The sequence below is a fragment of the Athene noctua genome, chromosome 4 (assembly GCF_965140245.1).
Source record: "Athene noctua chromosome 4, bAthNoc1.hap1.1, whole genome shotgun sequence".
Lineage (NCBI taxonomy): Eukaryota > Metazoa > Chordata > Aves > Strigiformes > Strigidae > Athene > Athene noctua.
The window spans coordinates 74,600,907-74,621,191 of record NC_134040.1 but is presented as its reverse complement, the minus strand read 5'-3'; the positions used below and the strand labels follow the sequence as shown (position 1 = coordinate 74,621,191).

Below are 20,285 nucleotides of genomic sequence, written 5' to 3'. Positions count from 1 at the left end.
GGATATTTAGCAAACAACTTTACAGTCACTGCAGTGAACTGGGCACCAAAACATCTCTTCAAAGGAATACCAATTTTAGCTTCCACTAGCTAGATATCACTAACCATCTTGAACTTAAGCCAACACTACAGAACTTTATTGTGGAAATACGTAAGACACTGCAAGTGAAAGAAGTCAGGCCACTGAGAGCTACTGGGAAGAGAGCCAGTTTGAGGTTAAGGTTTATCATCATTCAGTTCTATGCAAACATCATAGGTCAAAAAAAGCAAAGTGCAGCATCTTAGCTGCAGTGATGCCAGCAAAGCAGGTTTTCAAAAAACTCACAGGATTTACATGGAGCTAATTAGACCACAGAAATACTGCTTTCCTGGTTTTCCCAAATTAAGAAAAAGCTTTTAAACAGCTGATCTAAAAGTTGCAACAACTGCTAACTGAAAAAGCTGAAGCTGTGTCCTCCTCTGCTTTAAGATGAACTCTTTTCCCTCTGCCTTTTCTTCAACCTATGTGCACAGCTTAAAGCAGAAATAAGTCCTACTCCATACACCACATATTTAGACTTAGTTAAACAACACTACAAGAAGTTCTTCTTAATATAGCCTTCAAAATCAGACTTTACAAAGATATTCAATTAAAAGGAAAATATTACTGGATATTTTTCTTATAAGTTACCATAAGTTTTGGGTTGGTTTCGGTGTTGTGTTTTGGTTTTTTGAACAAGCTAATGCACACCATGAAAAAGAAATAGTATGGCTATTAGAAGATACCATACTGACACAGCATAGACTCTGTCTTCCATTTTCCAAGTAAGTTCTTAGCAGCAGACTATGTAGATGAATGGAATAGCCAGCAGCTAAAAGATTTCTTAACAAGTGGAAGGATTTCTCCACACAGTAAGCTGCACCAGTCTTTCATCTGTACTTACAGCTTTGAAATTCGAGAGCTGCATTTTTTTTTTTACATTTTAATATAGGAGCAGGAAGGCCTCAGTGCTTAGAAGCACATATCCCAGCAATGACAAGAAGGATAAACAAATCAAAAAAGCCATCAATTCCTGTTTCCAAAGAGGAAAAAAATGTTATTCAGCCATTTCTGTCCAGCTAACAACTGGAACTGTCATTTAAAGCCTTTTACCTTAGCAAGAAGAATCTACTGCCAAGTCTGCTACAGCCTTTTTTTTTCTTTTAAGGCATTGCATCATGAGAAATTGAAGTACATTCATAAATATAACCTTGGCACACTTTAATTGAAAAATATTTTTAATACCATTACATAATTAGTCAAAGCTTAACTATTAGGTACAAGTAACTCACTAAAGTTAGACACACCCACTCAAGCAACAGTATCAGTGATATTTATTTAAAATACTTTTGCTGAGGAAATTTGTTTCATAAGAGATGGTTTTCAAACAAATCAGCAAGGTTATGAAAAATAAAACAGAGACAAACTCTCTGGGGAGAAAAAGTTACAAAGAAAGCTTTTGCATATCAACAAAAACCCTCAGTCTTTTGATTTGCGGCCTGAGTCTCAGTCCCAACATTGTCCACCTAGTGAACCCCACTATCCATCTTTAGATCTGGTTTGTTCTTGTCATTCTTCACCGAGTAGATGAAATATGTTAAGGTGTCCTTTTCATTCACTGGAATTGTCCTAAAATGGCAGCCAATTATCTATAAAGGAAGAACGCAAGGAAATTAAATGACCACTCATATGCAGAAACTGAAGATTCAGATTTAATTGACTATGTTAAAGATTAAAAGATTGACAAAGAAGCTTAAAAACAAAAAGGAAGAGCTACTTCTCTACAAAATACTTTAGTAGTCATAAAAAAGGTAAACAGGAACCACTTTATTGAGAACTATGAACTAGTAAATATAGACTGTACCCTAATTTCCAAAGTAAGAAGCCCAGAAATTTTTCAGAAAAAAACCAAATGAGTTCTCAAAACAAGCACAGGATTATATTTACATCTGTGTAATTAAAATTTGACTATAAAGCAAGTAACGACTACAGAATATCAATAGTGACAGCACAGAAATGAGAAGCTAGTGCTCATCACTCAGGTCGAGGGTGGTCGTGGTGTGTGTTTGTATCAAGTCACATACAAAACCATCTAAGACAACACAAGAATTATAATTGCACATTCAGCTCTTCAAAACAGAGCTATCCATGAAAATTTATCATGCTTTAACTGCTAAAATATGAGAATCTCTAAACAGTTCTTGAATCAGTTTTGTCATTCTGGAAGTCTTTCCCTTCATCAAAATGAACATCAGCTTTAAAAGAAGGCAGGTATAATATTTTGCATGCTTAAATTATTCTGTCTTTTTTCAGACTATTTTTGTAGATTAAGATTAGCAAGTGGGAAACACAGGACTACTCACGTAGCTACCACAGGATATAAGTATACAAGTTTAGCCTAATTTGCAAGTTAAGAAGCTTACTAAACCCCACCCCAAAAAAATTCAGAGAAGTGGACTTTAAGTAACAGTTAGAGGAGTGTCTATTGTACATTAGGACACTTTACAAGGAGTCACATGTACTAAGGAAGTTCTGTGTCTATGGCTCACATACCTGCAGGTCTGTCAAAACAAGCGTGTGACAGAAGTTTTGTCCATGCACCATAAGAATAAACTAGTGCAAGTAACTCGTGAGATGTACCTAATCCAGACCCTTAGAAACACCAGTTTTGCAGAACAAAAACTGCTTGTGCTTTCAAATCACAATCCTGCTAATTCAAGAGCTAGCTGTACCTCAACTCACTTAAAAGATTGATTTTAAATTCTTACTCGTAGTAGCAGCAGCACTATTCTTTTACAGCTCAGCTTTGAGACCTCCCACACATCTAAGAACCTTGCCTTTAATCCACACAGATTAAGGGAGACACCAACAAAATGTCTGCACTGAGTGTATAACCATACAAAAGTGAAAAAATAGTAGCTATACCTCCCTGTCAGAAGATCATCAGTTCTCCCACGTATTTACATCAGCATGCTGTAACAGCATCTTTGTGGTGCTGAAGAATTCCTTTAAAATTACACTCACATGCAGCAAAGATGCTTACATACAGCTGTACTCACACACAGCTTCAGCACTTTTAGAAACACTGGCAAGAAAAAAGCTAATTTCGTAAACTTCCTTTTTTTCTGATGGCAGATCCCAGTGGTTTTAATTAACAGAATTAATTATCAATAGTAGTCTGTTTTTAAGGTTTCCATCCTTTACATATACAGAAACACACATTTGCAGTAATTAGCTTTTTAAAGCAAAGTCTGAACCTTTGCTGCCACCTCTCAGCTTCTAGTTTTTTTCAGCAGGACATGCCGGGTGAAGGTGTGACTGATGCACAGACTATAAATGTGTGATTCTATGATATTCAGGGACACAGAGATCATCTTACTGTCCCAACTCAACACCTTGTGTTTTTAAGCAGCACACATTCCTTTCAGCAGTTAAGAGTCCCTCCTCTGGAAAGAACTTTTACTATTGATTTCCTTGGCTCAGGAGAAGGAAGCTAGATAAGCAGTTCCCTTTTGTTCTCCTAAAATCCAGATTACATATGCTCTTTATGCAAGGATCATATTCTATAGAAAACCACATGCCATAGCAAGTTGCATTTGCTATTACAGGACAAATACGTACTTCAACAAGCTGTGCTTTGTTAAGTCCTGGTCTCGTCTGTAGCTTGAAGTGTCTTTTGTACCTTCGAAGTGTGTTTACTTGTAACTGATATAAGTCAACCTAGAAGAAAAGGGGGGAAGGGGGAGGAAAACAGTCTAGTGTAACTGAAAAAGATTCAGTCATTAATAGTTTGCCTCTCAAAAACATTTTGGAATTTCAGATACATAAGTGTAAACAGCCAACTCAGCAGATCTCATTTTGACAAAAAACAAACTCCACCCTGCACCTTCCAGCAGAAAGGAAAAAAGCCCAGCTCAGCTTAAGAGCATTTTATTGTTACTGAGTACAGCTCTGCCTCTCTTCAGCTGCGGACAATATTTGGAACTCATTATTGTGCTGTAATCAGTTCTGAGTTTTTTTGTTTGTTTCCCAGTTCAAGCATGATAACACAAAGCCCAGTAACAACTTTTGTAAAACATATATGAAGATGCTGATTCAAAGGAGGCCCCTGTATCATGATTTCAGCTATCAAATTTTACACAAGTTATGTGCAATATATAGCACATCTGCACCACAAGATAGCACATATTAGAATCAGGAAAAAGTCTACAGTGCAAAGTTTTCTTGGCTTGAAGCAAGAGAAGAAAACAGCTGTTCTTGCTCTTCAAACATATCCCTGCTACATAAGCACAATGCAGGAGTTGCATGCACAGGCATAGTTGTCCAGAACTATTTTTCAGCACAAGTTGACAGTTGAGACAATTGCACAAGGTCCTCTTAGTGATACAAACACACAACCTTAACCCAATACTCTGTCATTTTTTAATCTCATGAACTCTGAACAGCAGTCACTTCTCCCAGCAACAGCTTACCCTCCCAGCCTCCTTGACAGTGTAAGAGAGCTTAATCAGATGACTGAGTGGGAAACCAAACTGAGAAAGCAGGCTGAATGAGAAATTCTGCTAGATCAGTTGCAATTACAGTAGTATTCTCCAAACTCACTGCATTAAAGATCGTTTAAGCATTCACTTTTGCTTTATATTCATTTAGCAGCCTCACTACAGAATGCTTAAACAGCAGTGCTACTGCATACTTGGTAACCTGGCCAGACTTGATCTGATGCCCCCTTGCATGATAGAGGACGGGTACCCTTTAGTATTCCAGAGTTTACACTGCACAAATTCCACTTCCTGAATCATAGTGGGGAACCCGCACCCCAGAGCATCATGGTGAGGAGCAGCAGCAGCTTTCCACCAAGTCCCAGAAGCTAACGGTACTGCAAAAGCCTCTTCTCTTGTAAGAATCACTTCTAACAGGTAAGGATGGTCATCACCGAGATGGAAACAGGACGGTCTTACAAATCTCCAGGAGAATGATTTTTTTTTTTTCCCCCTAATAAACTAGACAGCAATTGAAAATAAAAATGGTCAAGGGCCAACGGGCATCTAAGGCATACAGTAATCACATTGGATGACTATACCACTGTTGTCCAAAAAGCCAGCTGAAACTCCTCAGAAATACTTCCCAGGCAGCTTTCTTTCCTGCAGTAGTACCACTAAAAAATAGAGCTTGCTTTTTTGTTCTAGAGAAATCCATCTGTTGTGACATGTTTTATAATTCTTGCATGAGAAAACAAAACAGGCTTGCAGGATGGCTGCGACTACCACTGTGCCAGAGAGCTACCTGAAGTCACACAGAGCATTACCTTTAGACAGAGCTTTCAGAGAAGCAATCCCAGATATTTAACAGACAAACAACACAGCCCAGCATCAAACGACTTCCAATCCCCTAAAATCCTCTTAGCCAAAGACTTCAGACTGAAGCCATGTGCCTTTAGGCATGGATTCTTGTACAAAGTTTCATCACTTTATGCTGTTGATATCTGCAGATGCTGACTACAAGGATGGCATTAAATTAATACTTACAGAGCAATTTCTGAAGAATGCTTTAAATATCCCTCTTAGAAGGGACTAGGTAGGCATGGTTAGTTTCTGCTCGAAACTAACACACTGAAGAGTACCTGCTAAACCAGGCTGCAGCAGAAATAATCCAGACAACATGCAGGAAAGAGAAAGCTGTAGGTTCTATACTATGAAAAAGGTTGAAAACTGTAGTTTACTTTAATGGGTGAGGTTTCACTGGTCTGGAGTGGAGAAAACAGGTTGGAAAAACACCATCTTTCTCCACTCCTTTTAGCATAGCTCCCCAAATCTCTCTTGCCCCAACAATAGGATAAAATCAAAGAGCTACTGTCATTAAACTTTGTGTGTTTAATGCGACTAACGCAACAGAGTAACTACAAGAGCCATCTGCAACACATTTAGCACAGAAGGAAAGGATCAGAGGGGCAGGGCAGAGAAGCATTTATATCCCAAGCCCTATGTGCAATTCCCTTCAGGTTGTCAACTCCTGCAGAAAACAGTTTGCTGGTATGTGGCAAAGCACCACTGGGGGGGGGGGGGGGGGGGGAAGCCGAAAACAGCAGTCTTCTGAGAGAACTAGAAGACACTTAAAAATAATCTAGACACTCTTTCTTCATTCTACTCTGCACAATTAATACAGAAAATACGCCATAAGATTCATTTAGATTTTGTTATATTAAGAACTCCGAGAATCAAGAGTCTTCCCTTTCCCACACAACTCAAAGCAAGAAGAGCTGTAGAAGTGGGAAAGCGGTACCCATGCAGACTCAGTAGTCATTAAGAATAAGCTTAACACAACAATTAGAAAAAAAACACAACTATTTAGCTACCTCTGGAGTGTCGATGTCTTGCACTGGTGAGTCACCATCATCATCGCTGCCCTTCCTCTTTCTTCTATTTCTCACACTCTGAATTAAGTTTTTGTGGAAGTCACAAATATACAGATGTCTTGCCTAGAAGAGTAATATGGCATCTTTCAATGAAATCCACGTAAGCAGGTCCCAGACTTACGATATCAATGCACATACAGAGACAGCCCTTCAGCACCCACAGTCACATTAACTGAGTTGTGGAAGCTTTTCCACTCGATTCTTCTAACTAAAGGGTGTGCTGTGCTACAGGTCACTGCCACCGGCTTGGCCCAGAGGACGCTGAAGTGCTGCAATCGACGGATTCAGCAGTAACAGGCTGCAGAGACACACGAGTAAAACCCTCCCTCCAGCCACTCATCGCGACTCGGGGATCGGGAAGCAAACAAACAAAAAACAAACTTTCAGTTTTTCTTTGGGGGGCAAAAAACTGTCTCCCATTTCACACCGGCTCTCATCTCCCATCTATATTCTCCCCTCCTTGTTTTAATTCCCCTACCTAGGCGAGGTCAAGCAACGCAATTTTTTTCTTTCTTTTTCAGAAGTTTCCCTTTGTACGGATCTGCACGCTCTGGGAGAACTCCTGGGCGCGTACCAACCCTGAATTTCGGAGTTACGCGCTTTCCTGGCGATGGGAGCAGGGAGCCGCGCGTAGAGACCACGCTTGGGGGGCGAGGGACCCCCGGGCTGGGGTTGAAGGGTGCGGGGGGGCCCTCGGAGCGCACGAAGCTCTGGCCCAGGCGCGGAGCAGCCACGCCGGCTGCTGCGCATTTTAAGCTGCTTAACCCCAGCGCCGGGCAACCCTCCCGCAGCACCGGGCCAGAACAAGCGCACCCCCCGCCCCCAAACGTCCGGGCGTTTCTTTCCGCGGAAAGACGCCCGAAGGCGGCCACCCCCTCCGCCGAGGTGGGGTGTGGGGGTCCGCTCCCGCTGGCCGGCCGTGCCGAGCCGAGGCTGATGGCTGCCGAGCGGAAGATAGAGTGGCAAGGGGAGACGTGCAACACTGCAACACGAGGCGGAGCAGCCGAGCGCTGCCCTCGCCAGGAACAGACACAAACTAGCGCGGCGGGAGCCATGCAGGCTCCGCTCCGGGGAGGAGAAGAAGGAGGAGGAGGAGGAGCAGCTCTTCCCGGCCACGCTTTTTCCCGCTCCAGCTACACGGGGGGAACGCAGCCGATGCCCCCGGGTCTTGGGGTGTGTGGGGGGAGAGGGGACCCCAGAAGCAGGCAGAGGGGGAGACCGTTCCCCCCAACCCTCTCCCGCAGGGGGAAAGCACTTTCAGGCCGTGTTCCTAGAGTGCCAGCCAAACTCCACCGTGCTGCGCAAAAAGAGGAGGAAGGGGGAAGCAACACTTCCCCGCCGCCAAAAAAAAACCGCCCGTAAACTTTCTCAAAAGCCCTCAAAACAACTAAGCCACGGGAGCAACCGACCGCGCGGAGCGCGGCTGGGGCCGGACCCGCCGCCGCTGCCCGGGCACGCACCGCCGGGACCCGCCGGCCGCTTTTGTCTGCCTGCCCCGCCGGCGGCGGGGGGGCTGCGCTCCCGCGTATCCCCTCCCCTCCCCAGACTTACGCTCTTGTCCAGCTCGATCTTCACCTTCTTCTGGGAGATACTTTTCTGGATCCGCTTGCTGAAGCTGGCGTTGCCGGCGGCGCGGCCGCACCGCTCCCCCTCCTCCCGCAGGCAGCACAGCTGCCCGGCCCCGGGGCCGCCCGCACCCCCGGCGCCCGCCGAGCCCGCGGCGGCGGCCGGAGCCAGCCCCGCCGGCGCTGGCGGCGGCGGCACCTCCACGGCGGAGCCCGCGTTGCCCACCACGGCGGCGGCGGCGGGGTCCGCCCCGCGCTGTGTCACCTCCTCGGGGGCGAAGCCGTTCATGCCCGGCGCCACCTCCGCAGCCGGCGGGAAGCTCGGGGGAGGCCGGCGGGATCCCGCCCCGCACCAAACTTCCCCGGCGAGACGCCGCGGCCCGGCGGGGCGCTCCCCCCGCTCCCCGCCTGCCTCCTCTCAGCGGCGGCACCGGGGCGCAAGCCCGCCCTCAAGGGCAGCCGGCCCGCACGCCGCGGGAAGGACTCTCCCCGCCGGCCGCCGCTGACCCGAGCCCCGCGGCTACCGGAGCGGCGGCAGCGGCGCCCCACGGGTCGCCCCGCTTCCTCCTTCCCCCCCTGTCATGTGGAGACTCTTCAGCTGTTTCCTATGTAACAACAGCAACCTGCCCGCCGCGCCGCCCCGCCCCGCCCGGCCCGGCCCGGCCCGGCCCGGCCGCGCATGCCGGCTCCCCCGCCGCGGGGCGCCACGGGAAATGCAGTTCCTCGCCCCGCCGCCCCCTCGGCGGCCGCCGCCGCGGGAGAACTACCGCTCCCGAGGTGCAGCGCGGCGGCGGCGGGCGCCCCGTGGGCCGCCTCGCGCCGCTCAGGCCGGTGATGCCGTCCCGCCGCGGCGGCGGTGAGGTGGCGCGCCTTGCGCTGCGCTGAGCTGCGCTGCCCTCCCGCCGCCGCCCGCAGGCCGGCAGCGGCTCAGCCCACTTTTAAAAGGCCCCGTTGTCCCCCTTCCCATTCTCCCCCCTCCCATCCCCGTCTCTCCTCCCCGGCGGTGCGGCCGCTGGGATGCGAAAGGCGGTCGGGCGGCGGCGGGAAGGCGAGAACCGCGCGGGGCCGAAGGGGGGGCCGTCCCGCCCCGCCCCGTCCCGTCCCGGAGAGCCGGCGCACAAACGTGCCCTCACCGAAACAGGTTCAGGCGCCCGCGCTTCCTCTTCCCCGTCCCCCGGCCGCGCCTCTCGCTTCCACACTGACTCCCCCCTTTTGACTTAGAATCTAACTCTAATGTTTCAGTGAAGCCACACTCCTCGGGCTCCTTGTTTAGGATTTTCTACGAGTTTTTATGTTTTGCTCTTTTTTCTTTTTTCCCCTCTGTCTGCCGCTTCACTTCTTTCCGTCTCGGTCTTGTCCCTCTCCGCCTCGCCACCCTCTTTCTTTTCCACTCTTGTTGCCGGCCATGTCTGGAGCGCGGGCCCGGCCGGTCGCCGCCGCCCCTCGGCGGGAGGCAGCTCCCCGAGCGCCGGAGCACGGCCCCCGGCTGCGTCTCTGCGCCGAGAACAGCCGAAGCTCCGTCCTTTGTTAAGGCCTGTGAGCAGGGTCCGTCTTGCATTCCTCTAGGGCAGACCTTTGAAGACAAAGACGACTTGCGGTGCGAGTTTCCAGTTTTGTCATTTAAACGGGATTTTTGTTAATAAAGGTGACCTGAACAACAAAAAAGACTGAGAATGCAGAGTTACTTTCACTAGTGGTGAACCAAGACCTTGCCGTGCACGCCACTAGCAAAATAGATATTGTGAAAATACTTGATGAAAGTGAGTTTTCAGGCTTTACAAAACTACGTAAGAGATGCATTGGCATTAAACCGTTTAACAATTCAGCTGTCGACAGCAGAGCGGCAGAAGCCGTTCTGATCTACTATTTTCCTTCGAGCTCATTCGAAGAGCACGCAATGAAGGGTGAGGTTTTGCTTTCCTTTTGAACTGCCGCAAATGCTCCTTTAAATCTCAGAAACGGCATCTAAGCTGACAGTACTCAAAGCGTAATGATTTAATCACTGAAATATTTGACCGCATGACTTGTTGTGCACTTCCAGCATGCAGAAGGAGGAGAGGAGTAGCGGAGAGGCTGGTGAATGATTCGAGGAGACACAGATCCTGCATAAGCCGACGTTCTGCGTGAGTCGGGACGCGATTATAGCGCAGTTTCGGTTCCCGCTGCAGATGGCTCCTTAATCTGATTGCATAACCTGGTATTAGAGAATAAGGATAGGTCCCACTTCATGCTCCCCACAGCCACAGCTGAATGAATGATACAGTAACTGAAGCTAAACTGAGCATAAAGTCACAGGCAGCAGTTACCTAGAAGGCACGTTTCATGGATTAGAGAGGGGAATTGGATAAGGGTTGGAAAAAATACTGAACCCCGTTTTGTTACCAACCGAGCTGAAGACTATGTGGAGTGCCTGGGCTCAATTCCACGCTCTGCTGCTGTGCTATCTCAGGAAACAGATGTTTAATTCACTGAGTTTCTTGTGATTTCACACTTTCAAAAAATGTAATAATGTTAAAAAAACCGCCAAACAACCAAAGAGTAATAATGATAAGGGGCCTTAAAGAAGAACACAGGAAGCACAAGCTGGGAAAAGTGGGACAAGGGTGAGTTCCAGGAATTCTTCAGTGGAAATCTGGGTCATGAACAGCAATTTCTGTACTCAGGCTATGTCTTTTGAGGTCCTTTTTATTTCTTCAGATGGATTTGACCTTACTGTGAGCATAAGATATGTCAGTCTGGGTTTGGCTGCTGTGATTTGGTACAACGGAAAGATCACTTGTGCACTTTAAAAATGTTTCTGATCCTCTTTGTATAGTTTGTGAGAAGTTAAAAGCCTGATAATACTACTCAGCCACGCTTGCCAGTATCTTAATTTATAGGTAGAATTTCAAGTAAAGTAGTATCATAGGTCCATGATTAGATCACAATAAGACAGTAGAGGTGCTGAGAAAGATGGTTGTGCTTCTGCCCTAAGCTGCTCATTTTCACACCTGTGCCCTGTCCTTCGTGTGCCTGTACAAGCATTTCTATGACTTCACAGCAAACTGGATTGGGTTACAACTAGACCAGCAACAAGAAAATCAGTTAAATTTAATCCTGATCTGCTTTATCACTCATCTGTGTGATATCCCTTCACACAAGAAGGCCCCATGGAAGGGCAGGACCTTGTGACTGGTGCAGGGGGCTGACCCCCTCGTTTGGTACAGTAACAAAAAAAATCATGTCACTTTTAATCTTACATCATATGTGAGATCAAAAATTACAAAAAGCTGCAGCTAGATGGGTTTATCAGGCTGTATGAAGCTTACTACAGGATGGATTTGCAAACTTTTACAAAGCTTGGCCCCTCTGAAATAAAAAAAAAACGCTCATCATAGAGGGATTCTGCTAGATTGCATGTTGTCAAAAACGATGATTTTATAAGATCTGGTAGTGGTTAGTAGAAGTATTCAGATATAACTGAAGCATACATAGGAAGAGATTTTAAGCAAACATCAAAACATGCAGTATTGCAACAATACACTGATTATAGTAAAGCTTCAGAAATTAAATCAGTTCAAAGGCAACAGCAGCTCCAGACCAGCAACTCTGTACGTGAGACTTCACTAGCACTTATGGGCCATGCACACAAGCAGAGCTGAATTGTAGGGAAGGCAGCAGTAATCCATATCCTTCATGGGTGCCAAAAACACAGCATGAATGACTTGTGAGTGGCATGTGGAAGGAGCAGGAGCTCTACAGCATCTCAAAAAGCATGCCTGAATTCTCAGCTCCCAGGCTTTGCAGCCAGTGGGACTCGGTGGCCCCTCCTGGCACTGAGGCAGGCCAGGCACAGGTGGGAACCAAGCAGCTTGTGTCTCTCTGAGATGCCATATGTCCCAGCTCCCGTTAGCTTTTGACTGATGTGTTTTGTAATTTGAGAGAGAAGAATGATAATTGGATGCATCACCTTGGATATATTGCAAGCATGCTGCAATTGTATTATTCGTGATTAATCTTGGAAAGGAAATGTGGCTTGTAACTGTGCATACATCTTCACATGACAAAGTTCAACTGAGGATGACTATTCCCTCCCTGACAGGTAGCATTAATCTGAAGTCTAAGTGTACGTTAGTCCGCTTGTGTGTAGCACCTGAAATTATCCTGTTAGCAAATGGAATAATAAGGTAAATTATTGGTATACATTTTTTCACAGCAAATATACATTTTCTTTGTTTGGGATCGTAACTATTTCAATGCAAAATAGATTCCTTTAAAACACTTCAAAAATTCTGCAAATTCCACCAGATGCCCTCGTGATTTTGATAAAAGAGCAGCCTACTTGAGAGGCATTTGTGGGCTGTGATAAAGAACACTGACCAAATCTCTCCCTCCTTATCACAAACAAGTCCTATTCTTTTAATTGTTCTCTCTTTTTTCTGATTTTTGAATCTCCTATTTTCCCTTCCCACTTCAGTACAAACTAACCGTACCTGTTGCTCTGCCTTCAATTTGTTGTCCAAATCTGATAAAGCATAGAGCCCAAAGCATAGGAATATTGGTATTTACCTACAGACTGTGTTTTTTTTTTTCTTTATATGTTTTTACACTAGGATAGTTACAATGTAACTTTGGATGGTTAATTGTATAACAAAATCTATTAGCACACATAGAGATTGTTGTGTATGTTACAAGTAACACAGTAAGAGAAAAAAATCATACCTTTAACCAAAATAGTGATATTGGTGCAAAACTGGTATTTCCAGGTCCTTGGGTAATCCATTTGAAGCCAATGTTTTTTTTAAGCATTATGCCTTGTGTGATGGAAACTAAGAGTTTATGTAACACAGGCTTTTATTAAAAGATTTAAAGCAGTAAACAGGGTCCAAAACTAAACATTGTGTTTTAAGAATAATCTAAGTGTTATGGGATTAAAACTGCTAAGTCTATGTACTGTAAAAGCTGTAAAGATTTGTAATACATGCCCCTTAATGGTTTGTGCCAGTTCACTTTCGCAATAAGCCATTAGTTACAGGAGGCATCAAAGGACCTTCAGTCAGATGGCTTCGTTCTTACCTGCAAAAATACAGAAACATTCGTACAGAAACTTTAGATACTTGTTGAATGTAGGTGACAAATTGTTTGTTTGGGTACTTAAACAATGAAGTGTGAGATAAGGGAGATACCTCAAACACAACAACTGCACAGAAGCAGAGGAGACAACCTCCAGCTTTGCCTTGTGGTACCCTAGGCTTCAGCACTCCTCCTCCTCACAAGCCCCCATGCAGTCAAGTTAAAGGTGCACATCCATCTGCTTCTTCCAGAGTCACCAATCACTTGTCCATCCAGGTTGCTTTGATTAACATTTTGTTTCATGCTGTATGAGATCTTGCAGTTAGAAAGAGACCCAATCGTCATTAGTGCTTTTCTGAAATATAATGCAACTATCTGGAATGTATAGCGGAAAAGTATAGTGGAAAGTAAAGTGATAAACCCCCAGAGGTTTTGTGTAATAATGCAATAAAGATTTAGCTATGACTAATAGATTGATGTAGTATATTACCTAAGAGTGATTTTTGAATCCCCTGAAAAGAAATAAAACGCTTGCTCAGCTTTTTTTTTTTTTTTTTTATTCCCCTCATCTGTAAGAGAAACTCTCATATCTTTTCAGCAAATTTTGCTGGTCTCTAATGCAGTCTTTATACCACAAAAAGCACTATGTACTCTTTGCTACAGTCTTACATTTTGTGAGCCACTGGTTTCTGCTTATAGATTTCAGATTCGACACTCTCTTTAATTACTCGCATTTTGCTTTGAATAACATATATTACACCATCTTCACAGTTTTGTCAGGGTGTCCTAGAAACTATAGTGCTACTTTACACCATCATGTCTCCTCTGATATGATTAGTTTTACAGAAAGGAAAATGGGAAACTTCTGTAGTCCTGAAACCTCTCCCAGTGCCCTTGTCTTTGCAGTACAGTTATAGGCATCTCTAGGTCCGACTTAGCTCTTGTACAAGTTAACAGCAGGTTTTAAGTGCCCCTTTGGGAGCAGGTGAACGCTTCCTCCACCTGAGTCCAGAATGCATCATTTAGAAGGTCTTTAGGAGGCATTTGGTTTCTGTCAGTAAAAACAAAATAAGTCCGATACTAATACAGATACTTTCCTAAAAATAAAATGAGTAAAATTACATATGGGTTTGGTGTTTAAATGTTTTCCTGACTTCCCACAGAGCTCATTCTGGGTAAAAGATACAAGATCATACTCCAACAAACTCGAGTATAAAGATAGTTCGGAATTGCAGTTGTTTTTTGCTGCTGTTACTTGACAATAAACCCTTAACCGAGAAATAGTAGGGGAAAAGGATCAGATAAAATGTTCTGCAAATTTTTTTCACAAAAAATGGTCACCAGACAGAATGTACCAGGTTTCCTGAGTTTGGATAGTACCTACTGCGATGTTCATTCAATATACAGCAGCTGATCAAAAGCATTGCTTCTTCAATAGATATTCCCATTCATCTTTAATGCTTCTCAAACCTCAACTCCCTTACTTGAAAGTCCCAGCTTTCATACTGATAAAGCTTCTAGTTTGTACAGTCACAAAGGTAAGTTTGAAATCCAGTCAAGGATATATCCTAAAGCACTGAACACAAAGACACCCCCACCCTCCAGTTTCAGTATTATGGTTTTTAAACAGATACTGTTTTAGAAGTGGTTTTTGTTTTTTTGGGGTTTTTATCCAAGTATTTGGTTGTTAATATTTATTAACATTATAAACACCACAGATGAGACCGGATTCTGTTATTGCAGATACCCTAAAAGGTCCTTACCTCTCTCCTGAAGTGACTGCTGGAGTAAGATTTTACATGATCTTGTAAATTATTTCAGAATTAGGAAAATAATAATACAGATCTTTTACCTCTTAAACAACTTCAGCTTCTTTGATTATCTTTGTTTCTAGTTATATTGTGAAAGTCTGTTCCAAAATGAATTACATCTTTACAAAGTAAATTTTTACTTTGTAAAAGTAAAAGAAGAATGGGGGTTTTATGTTTCTAATATTTTTACATATGACAATAATTTAACCGTATATAAATGCTAATTATTAGCATAAAATGTAGTGACCTAAAAATTGCACAACATGATCAAGCCTATGAACTGGAGTGTATTCATCAAGATAGTTTCTCTCTTAAAGGTTTATGTTGAAGTTGAGAGTTTACAGGTTTTAAGGATTCTCTTTTTTTCAATGTTTAATAACTGGAAAAGGCATGCTTTGGACTGCACTTTAGTTTCTCTGTACCTTTGATAAGCCGGCCTTTCTTTAACATGGAAGAACTTCACCTGAGATTTCCTTGTTTATTTCTTCAAATGCATGACTGTGCCACTCCCTATTTCTTTTTCATTTGTAGTAGGCGTTTATCCCTGCCAGAGCTTAGGGAGAGCTTCTACTTAACTTCACACATGGTCACACTAAATGATGAGGATTAATCATAGACCCAAGGGTTTATTATTGAACTTCCTTAAGATTTTTTTTCTTTTTTTTCCTACAACAGCTGGGCCTGTGGAGTAGAAGCATTAGCTTTTGACTGGTACTATAGACAGACACATTTTCTAGTGGCATAAGATCTCTGAACAACCTTCCTTGTTACTGTAAACCACTTAACTCTATAGAGCAGGATATACAATAGGATCCTCTAGAGAAACTATACTTTCTTATCGTCAGTTGCTTGAAAATCACACAGGATCCATGACTAAAAGTGAGACTGATAATTGAATCAACGATTTCAAAATTTCCTGAGCATTTTCCTTCTAGTCTCAGCAGATTACCTGTGTATCGTATGATCATTTGTGACACATATGACAGCACTATTTGCCAGAAATAATAGGAGAAATCTTTATTCTACTATGACAACATCTACATTAGCAACAGCACAGGATGTTCTCCACACAACCAAAAGTTAAGACCCATTTAAGTTTAATGAGACCCATTGAAATTAATTTGAGTTATTTCACTGCCTGGACCCAAGGCCAATGTGTTGATGAGTATTGCAGTGCTTACAAGGAACCAGGCTGTTACCAGCCAAACCTGCTTCTCTATTCTGGCCATGGAGACAGGAGAGCATGATTCCTCCTTCCTCTTGTGGACCATGGCACACAGCCTTGTCAACTCACCCTCTTCTTTTTCTTTCCTAAAAGATATAAGAGCTGCAATTACATAGGAAAGAGCTTCTACTGCCAGGTTCAGCTTGTTTTTAAATTTCTAGCCCTCACAACTGCCAAAGAAAACAGTTTCTCAGAATGCTCTGGTTTGTTCTGTAGAAGTTTCAACATTTGTAAGTCACCATGGGTTGACACGTACTTCATTCTGTTAGCAGTGAGCACCCCCTGCTAGCCTCACATGGGTGCTTGGACTATTTTGGAGATGGACAGTGAATACAGCCTCTATGGATCTGCTCACTGGATGTCACACCTCTAGGGCCAGACACAGTCCAACCCTTTGTCTTACTGCTTAGAAGGAGAAAAAAAGTTATCCTGGAACTATGCCCTTCGAATCCCAAATGACACAACATTTTTATTAATAATTACATTTTACTTCTTAAGAGTAAATTTTGTATACATTTCAAGTAAAGTACCAATGTTTACCAAGGCTCGAAGAGTTTTGGGGGATGGGGACAGAAGGATAGAAACTATTTTTACTCATTTAAGACGATTTCATAGTGTAAATTACAGCTATGCACATTTTAAAGTCCCTCTAAGCTGTCTGTGAAGCTATCTAATGGATGAACAAAGGCAAATTACTGCTTTCTTCTCATACCTGTAAAAAGGGATTAACAACATAGCAAAATATAAAGGAGGTCTATTGAGATCTCTCGGGAAAAAGTGTTACATGAGTATCGCTTTGAATGTAAATAAGAAAGTAAATTAAAGTGAAGTCTAGGAATAGAAGGGGAAAAAAAAAAACCAAACAAACAACCCCAACATGTTAACCCAACACAAGTGGAAAAAAGTTCTTGTCAAATTAAGACTGAAAAAGTACAGTTAACAATTATGACCAGGAACAGCTGGTGTTCCTAATATTATCTGCATTAGTACCATGAGAGATTTGTTGTATTTATTTCCTATCATATGACCACTGCAGTTCAGCCTCTGCTCTGCAGCTGTCCTGGGTAGTATCTAATGTAGGCTGTCTTTGTTTTAGGCATTTGGTACACAGCATAAAGTCAAAACAAGTTCCTGAGCTTTCAGACTAAACCAGTTTGGTGTAACATGGCTGTTGTTTGCCTACGAGCTGCTTAACTGGTTATGCAGGCTTTACAATAGCACATATAATAAAACTGTAATATTTAAAGAGTAAATATATTTCATTTTTATAAATTACATATTATTTGCATGTTATAAAACAACAGAAAAAATATGGGAAAAGCTCTAATATATTATCTTAAATACAATTCTTTAAGATACTGACAGAAATACCAGTTTTGTGAACTTTTGGCCAGCTGCAGTTATACAGGTTTTTATCAGGGTACAAAGAAAGTAACTGCTTATAACTGGAACACTACAGTAAAATAAGTTTTGTCTTTAGATAAGTTGTAGCCTAGGTAGTTCTGGTTTTTGCTTTTCATCCTAAAGCTCCTACCACGTATCTGGTACGAAACATGCACATGAAATAGGGCAAAACCCACAGTTTGTCTGTAGACTTTGTAACTCACATTAAAAAGGGCTTTTTAAAGCAGTGACCTATTTAAATGCTTTTTGTGTCTTGGATTTTAACCTTTTTCTACCACAAAAAATGGCTGATTAAAGCTAAATTTGCTTTTTCTTTCAACATCTTGCATTACTATTAGTGAAGTTAGGTGAAATTAAAATTGAAAGAAGCTGTAACTCGCTTTCATTATTTATCTGGTAAACACGGACTTCTCAGGTCCATAAGAGAGACCTTTTCACCAGTAATCAGTCAAGAATGATCACTTTCCAAAGGAGAACTTTATTGCCATGAAGGCATATTCCATACAGGAATTTGGGTAATAGCAGCGTCTCTGGGGAGAGACAGTAGAGCTTCTTCATCCAACTGACTGAATTAAAACTGACAGTGCCACCATACAATACACTTACACCAGAATGAAAGTTTGGTCAGACTTAAGGTAATGCAACTATAGCTTGCAATTTCCTCAACCGAACAGTATCTGTTTCAATGGATCTGCTGATGGAAACGTTGTTAAAGTCTTTCCTTGCCTTGTCCACACTGACAGCAGCATCCAGAAAAGCTGTAGAAGCTGCCCACAGAAGCCAGGAGATAAGCATGATGTAAAGTATTATCACTCCAATCACACATTTTTGTTGTCAGTGACACACTTTGCTTTAAATCTATTTCTCAGCTCTGTAACCTGGTCTCACCCACTTGGTCTTTTCCTTCTATCCAGCATTTCTAGTCACTACATTGCCTATCTCTCCTCACATGCAGTTACTGAAGATTAAGTGGAGTTAACAATAGCGCCCAAAATTGTAACTGTGGAGCAGATTAGCAACTCAAAAGGGCTTGAAGCCAGGGAGCTATAAAACTTAACAGTCATTTCATGAGCTGAATTATTCAAGCAGAAGTAAGCTTCAAGTCCTGGAGTTTATGCTTCTTCCCCACAACTGTCATCCACATGTGGTTACTAAATTAACCATGTGGACCGACTGAAGTCAATACTGCATAGATCACTGCTTTAGAAGAGTAACAGTGACTGAATCTCTTGAGACAGAATTTGTGGTTTTGTCTGAAAAGGAACAGTGTGGTGTAATGAAAAAACAGTGACAGTTTATTGTGGAACCAGGCGCACAAGGAAACGCTTTTCCAGGCGCAAGGGTGCTGGGAGGAAGGCACGGCTTTGGGACTGACAAGTTTGTAACATCAGCATTCTTGCGTGGTGCTTTCAGCAGTGGCGCTGCTGTGGAAAGCTTCCAGTATCATGTTCAAGTGTGGAAAATTTTCAATACTGCCTTCCTTGTTGGAGGACAGACAGATGTTAAAGAGTACAACTGTTTGGTTTCTTATGCTACCCTGTGTTGCATGACATTACATGACATAACCCTCTATGTATATAATTTTACAAAATCTTTCTCCTTCAGAGAATCTAGAAAAATATTATCTTTAGAAGAACAGAGGAAGTAATTTCTTTCTTAAAACATTTGATTAAATCATTTGAAAGGCAGATCTCAATTTTTCCCATAGTAGTAATTATACTTTCTCACCCTACCTGCTTTTCCACCACCATTTTCTTCATATTCTTAGAGCAGATATGAAAACAGATGCAACAGAGAAAGCCTCACTGCAATTATATCCCATAATTTCCAAAGACTGTTTCAAAGTATTTTTTTCCATGAATTTGCTATGTTATATATTAAAAGGAAGAGTAAAAATATGTTAATAATAAACATACATAAGGTGTTTTGGTTTTGTTTTTTTTTTCCAAGAACTGTCAGAGAATGGATTTGGCAGGGTAAAATGAGAAACATTCTCTCCTTTCAACTGGGAAAAATAATTTCTGGTGACCATAGCCATCATGAGAACTTTTCAATGACAAACCCCCACAGGTCATGACTTGCTATTTTAGAAGCACTGACATTGAGAAAACTGTTTTTTCAAAATTAGTGGACCACTTCATTATTCTTTCAACTGCATCAGTGAGGATTCGGAAGTAAAACTGATCTTGATGGAGTTAACCTACATTTTTATATAGCTGTTAACAACAGAGAAGGTACCAATGAATTTGTTTGGTGTGATATGGCAACCTCTAAGTAGGTCTGGTGAACAAAGTATGATTTTACACCAAATTGTCCTGCTTTGAGTGAGTGGCAGGGGTTGTTTTGGTAGTGGGGGAGGGGGTTACAGTGGTGACCCCCTGTGAGAAGCTTCTCAAAGCTCCCTTGGCTCCAAGTTTTACCTGCCTTTGCACCAAGGCCAGGTCAATTAGCTGCACCTCTGCGATAACATATTTAAGCAGGTGAATCTGGGAGGAGTTGTTGGACTTGTGAGAAGTTGTGAGGAGAACATCTGTGTGAACACCAAGGTCAGTGCAAGAAAGGAGAAGACGGGGGGGGAAGGTGTGCTGGAGCAGAGACTCCCCTGTACCCCGTGGTGAGACAGCAGGGCCACCCCCCTGCCACCCATGGGGGTCTGTGGTGAAGCAGATGCCAATTTGCAGCTTGTAGGGGGTCCCACGCCGGGACAGGTGACTGCACCCAAAGAAGGCTGGGACCCCATGGCAAGAAGCCCCCACTTGTTCAGTACTGGGAGGACTGCAACACGTGGGGGTGACCCA

At 43.1% G+C, this 20,285-nt stretch overlaps 1 protein-coding gene across 1 annotated transcript; it reads right to left on the bottom strand.

Annotated features, from left to right (window-relative positions):
• Nucleotides 1-1,329: 1,329 nt before the first annotated feature.
• Nucleotides 1,330-8,626, bottom strand: SAP30 (Sin3A associated protein 30). The gene is made up of 4 exons (XM_074904078.1): nucleotides 7,982-8,626; nucleotides 6,371-6,493; nucleotides 3,640-3,738; nucleotides 1,330-1,667 (listed from the first exon to the last, which is right to left on the bottom strand). Exons 1-4 carry the CDS (start codon nucleotides 8,282-8,284, stop codon nucleotides 1,545-1,547), a joined length of 648 nt encoding a protein of 215 aa, XP_074760179.1. The 5' UTR covers nucleotides 8,285-8,626; the 3' UTR covers nucleotides 1,330-1,544.
• Between the last annotated feature and the right edge of the window lie 11,659 nt (nucleotides 8,627-20,285).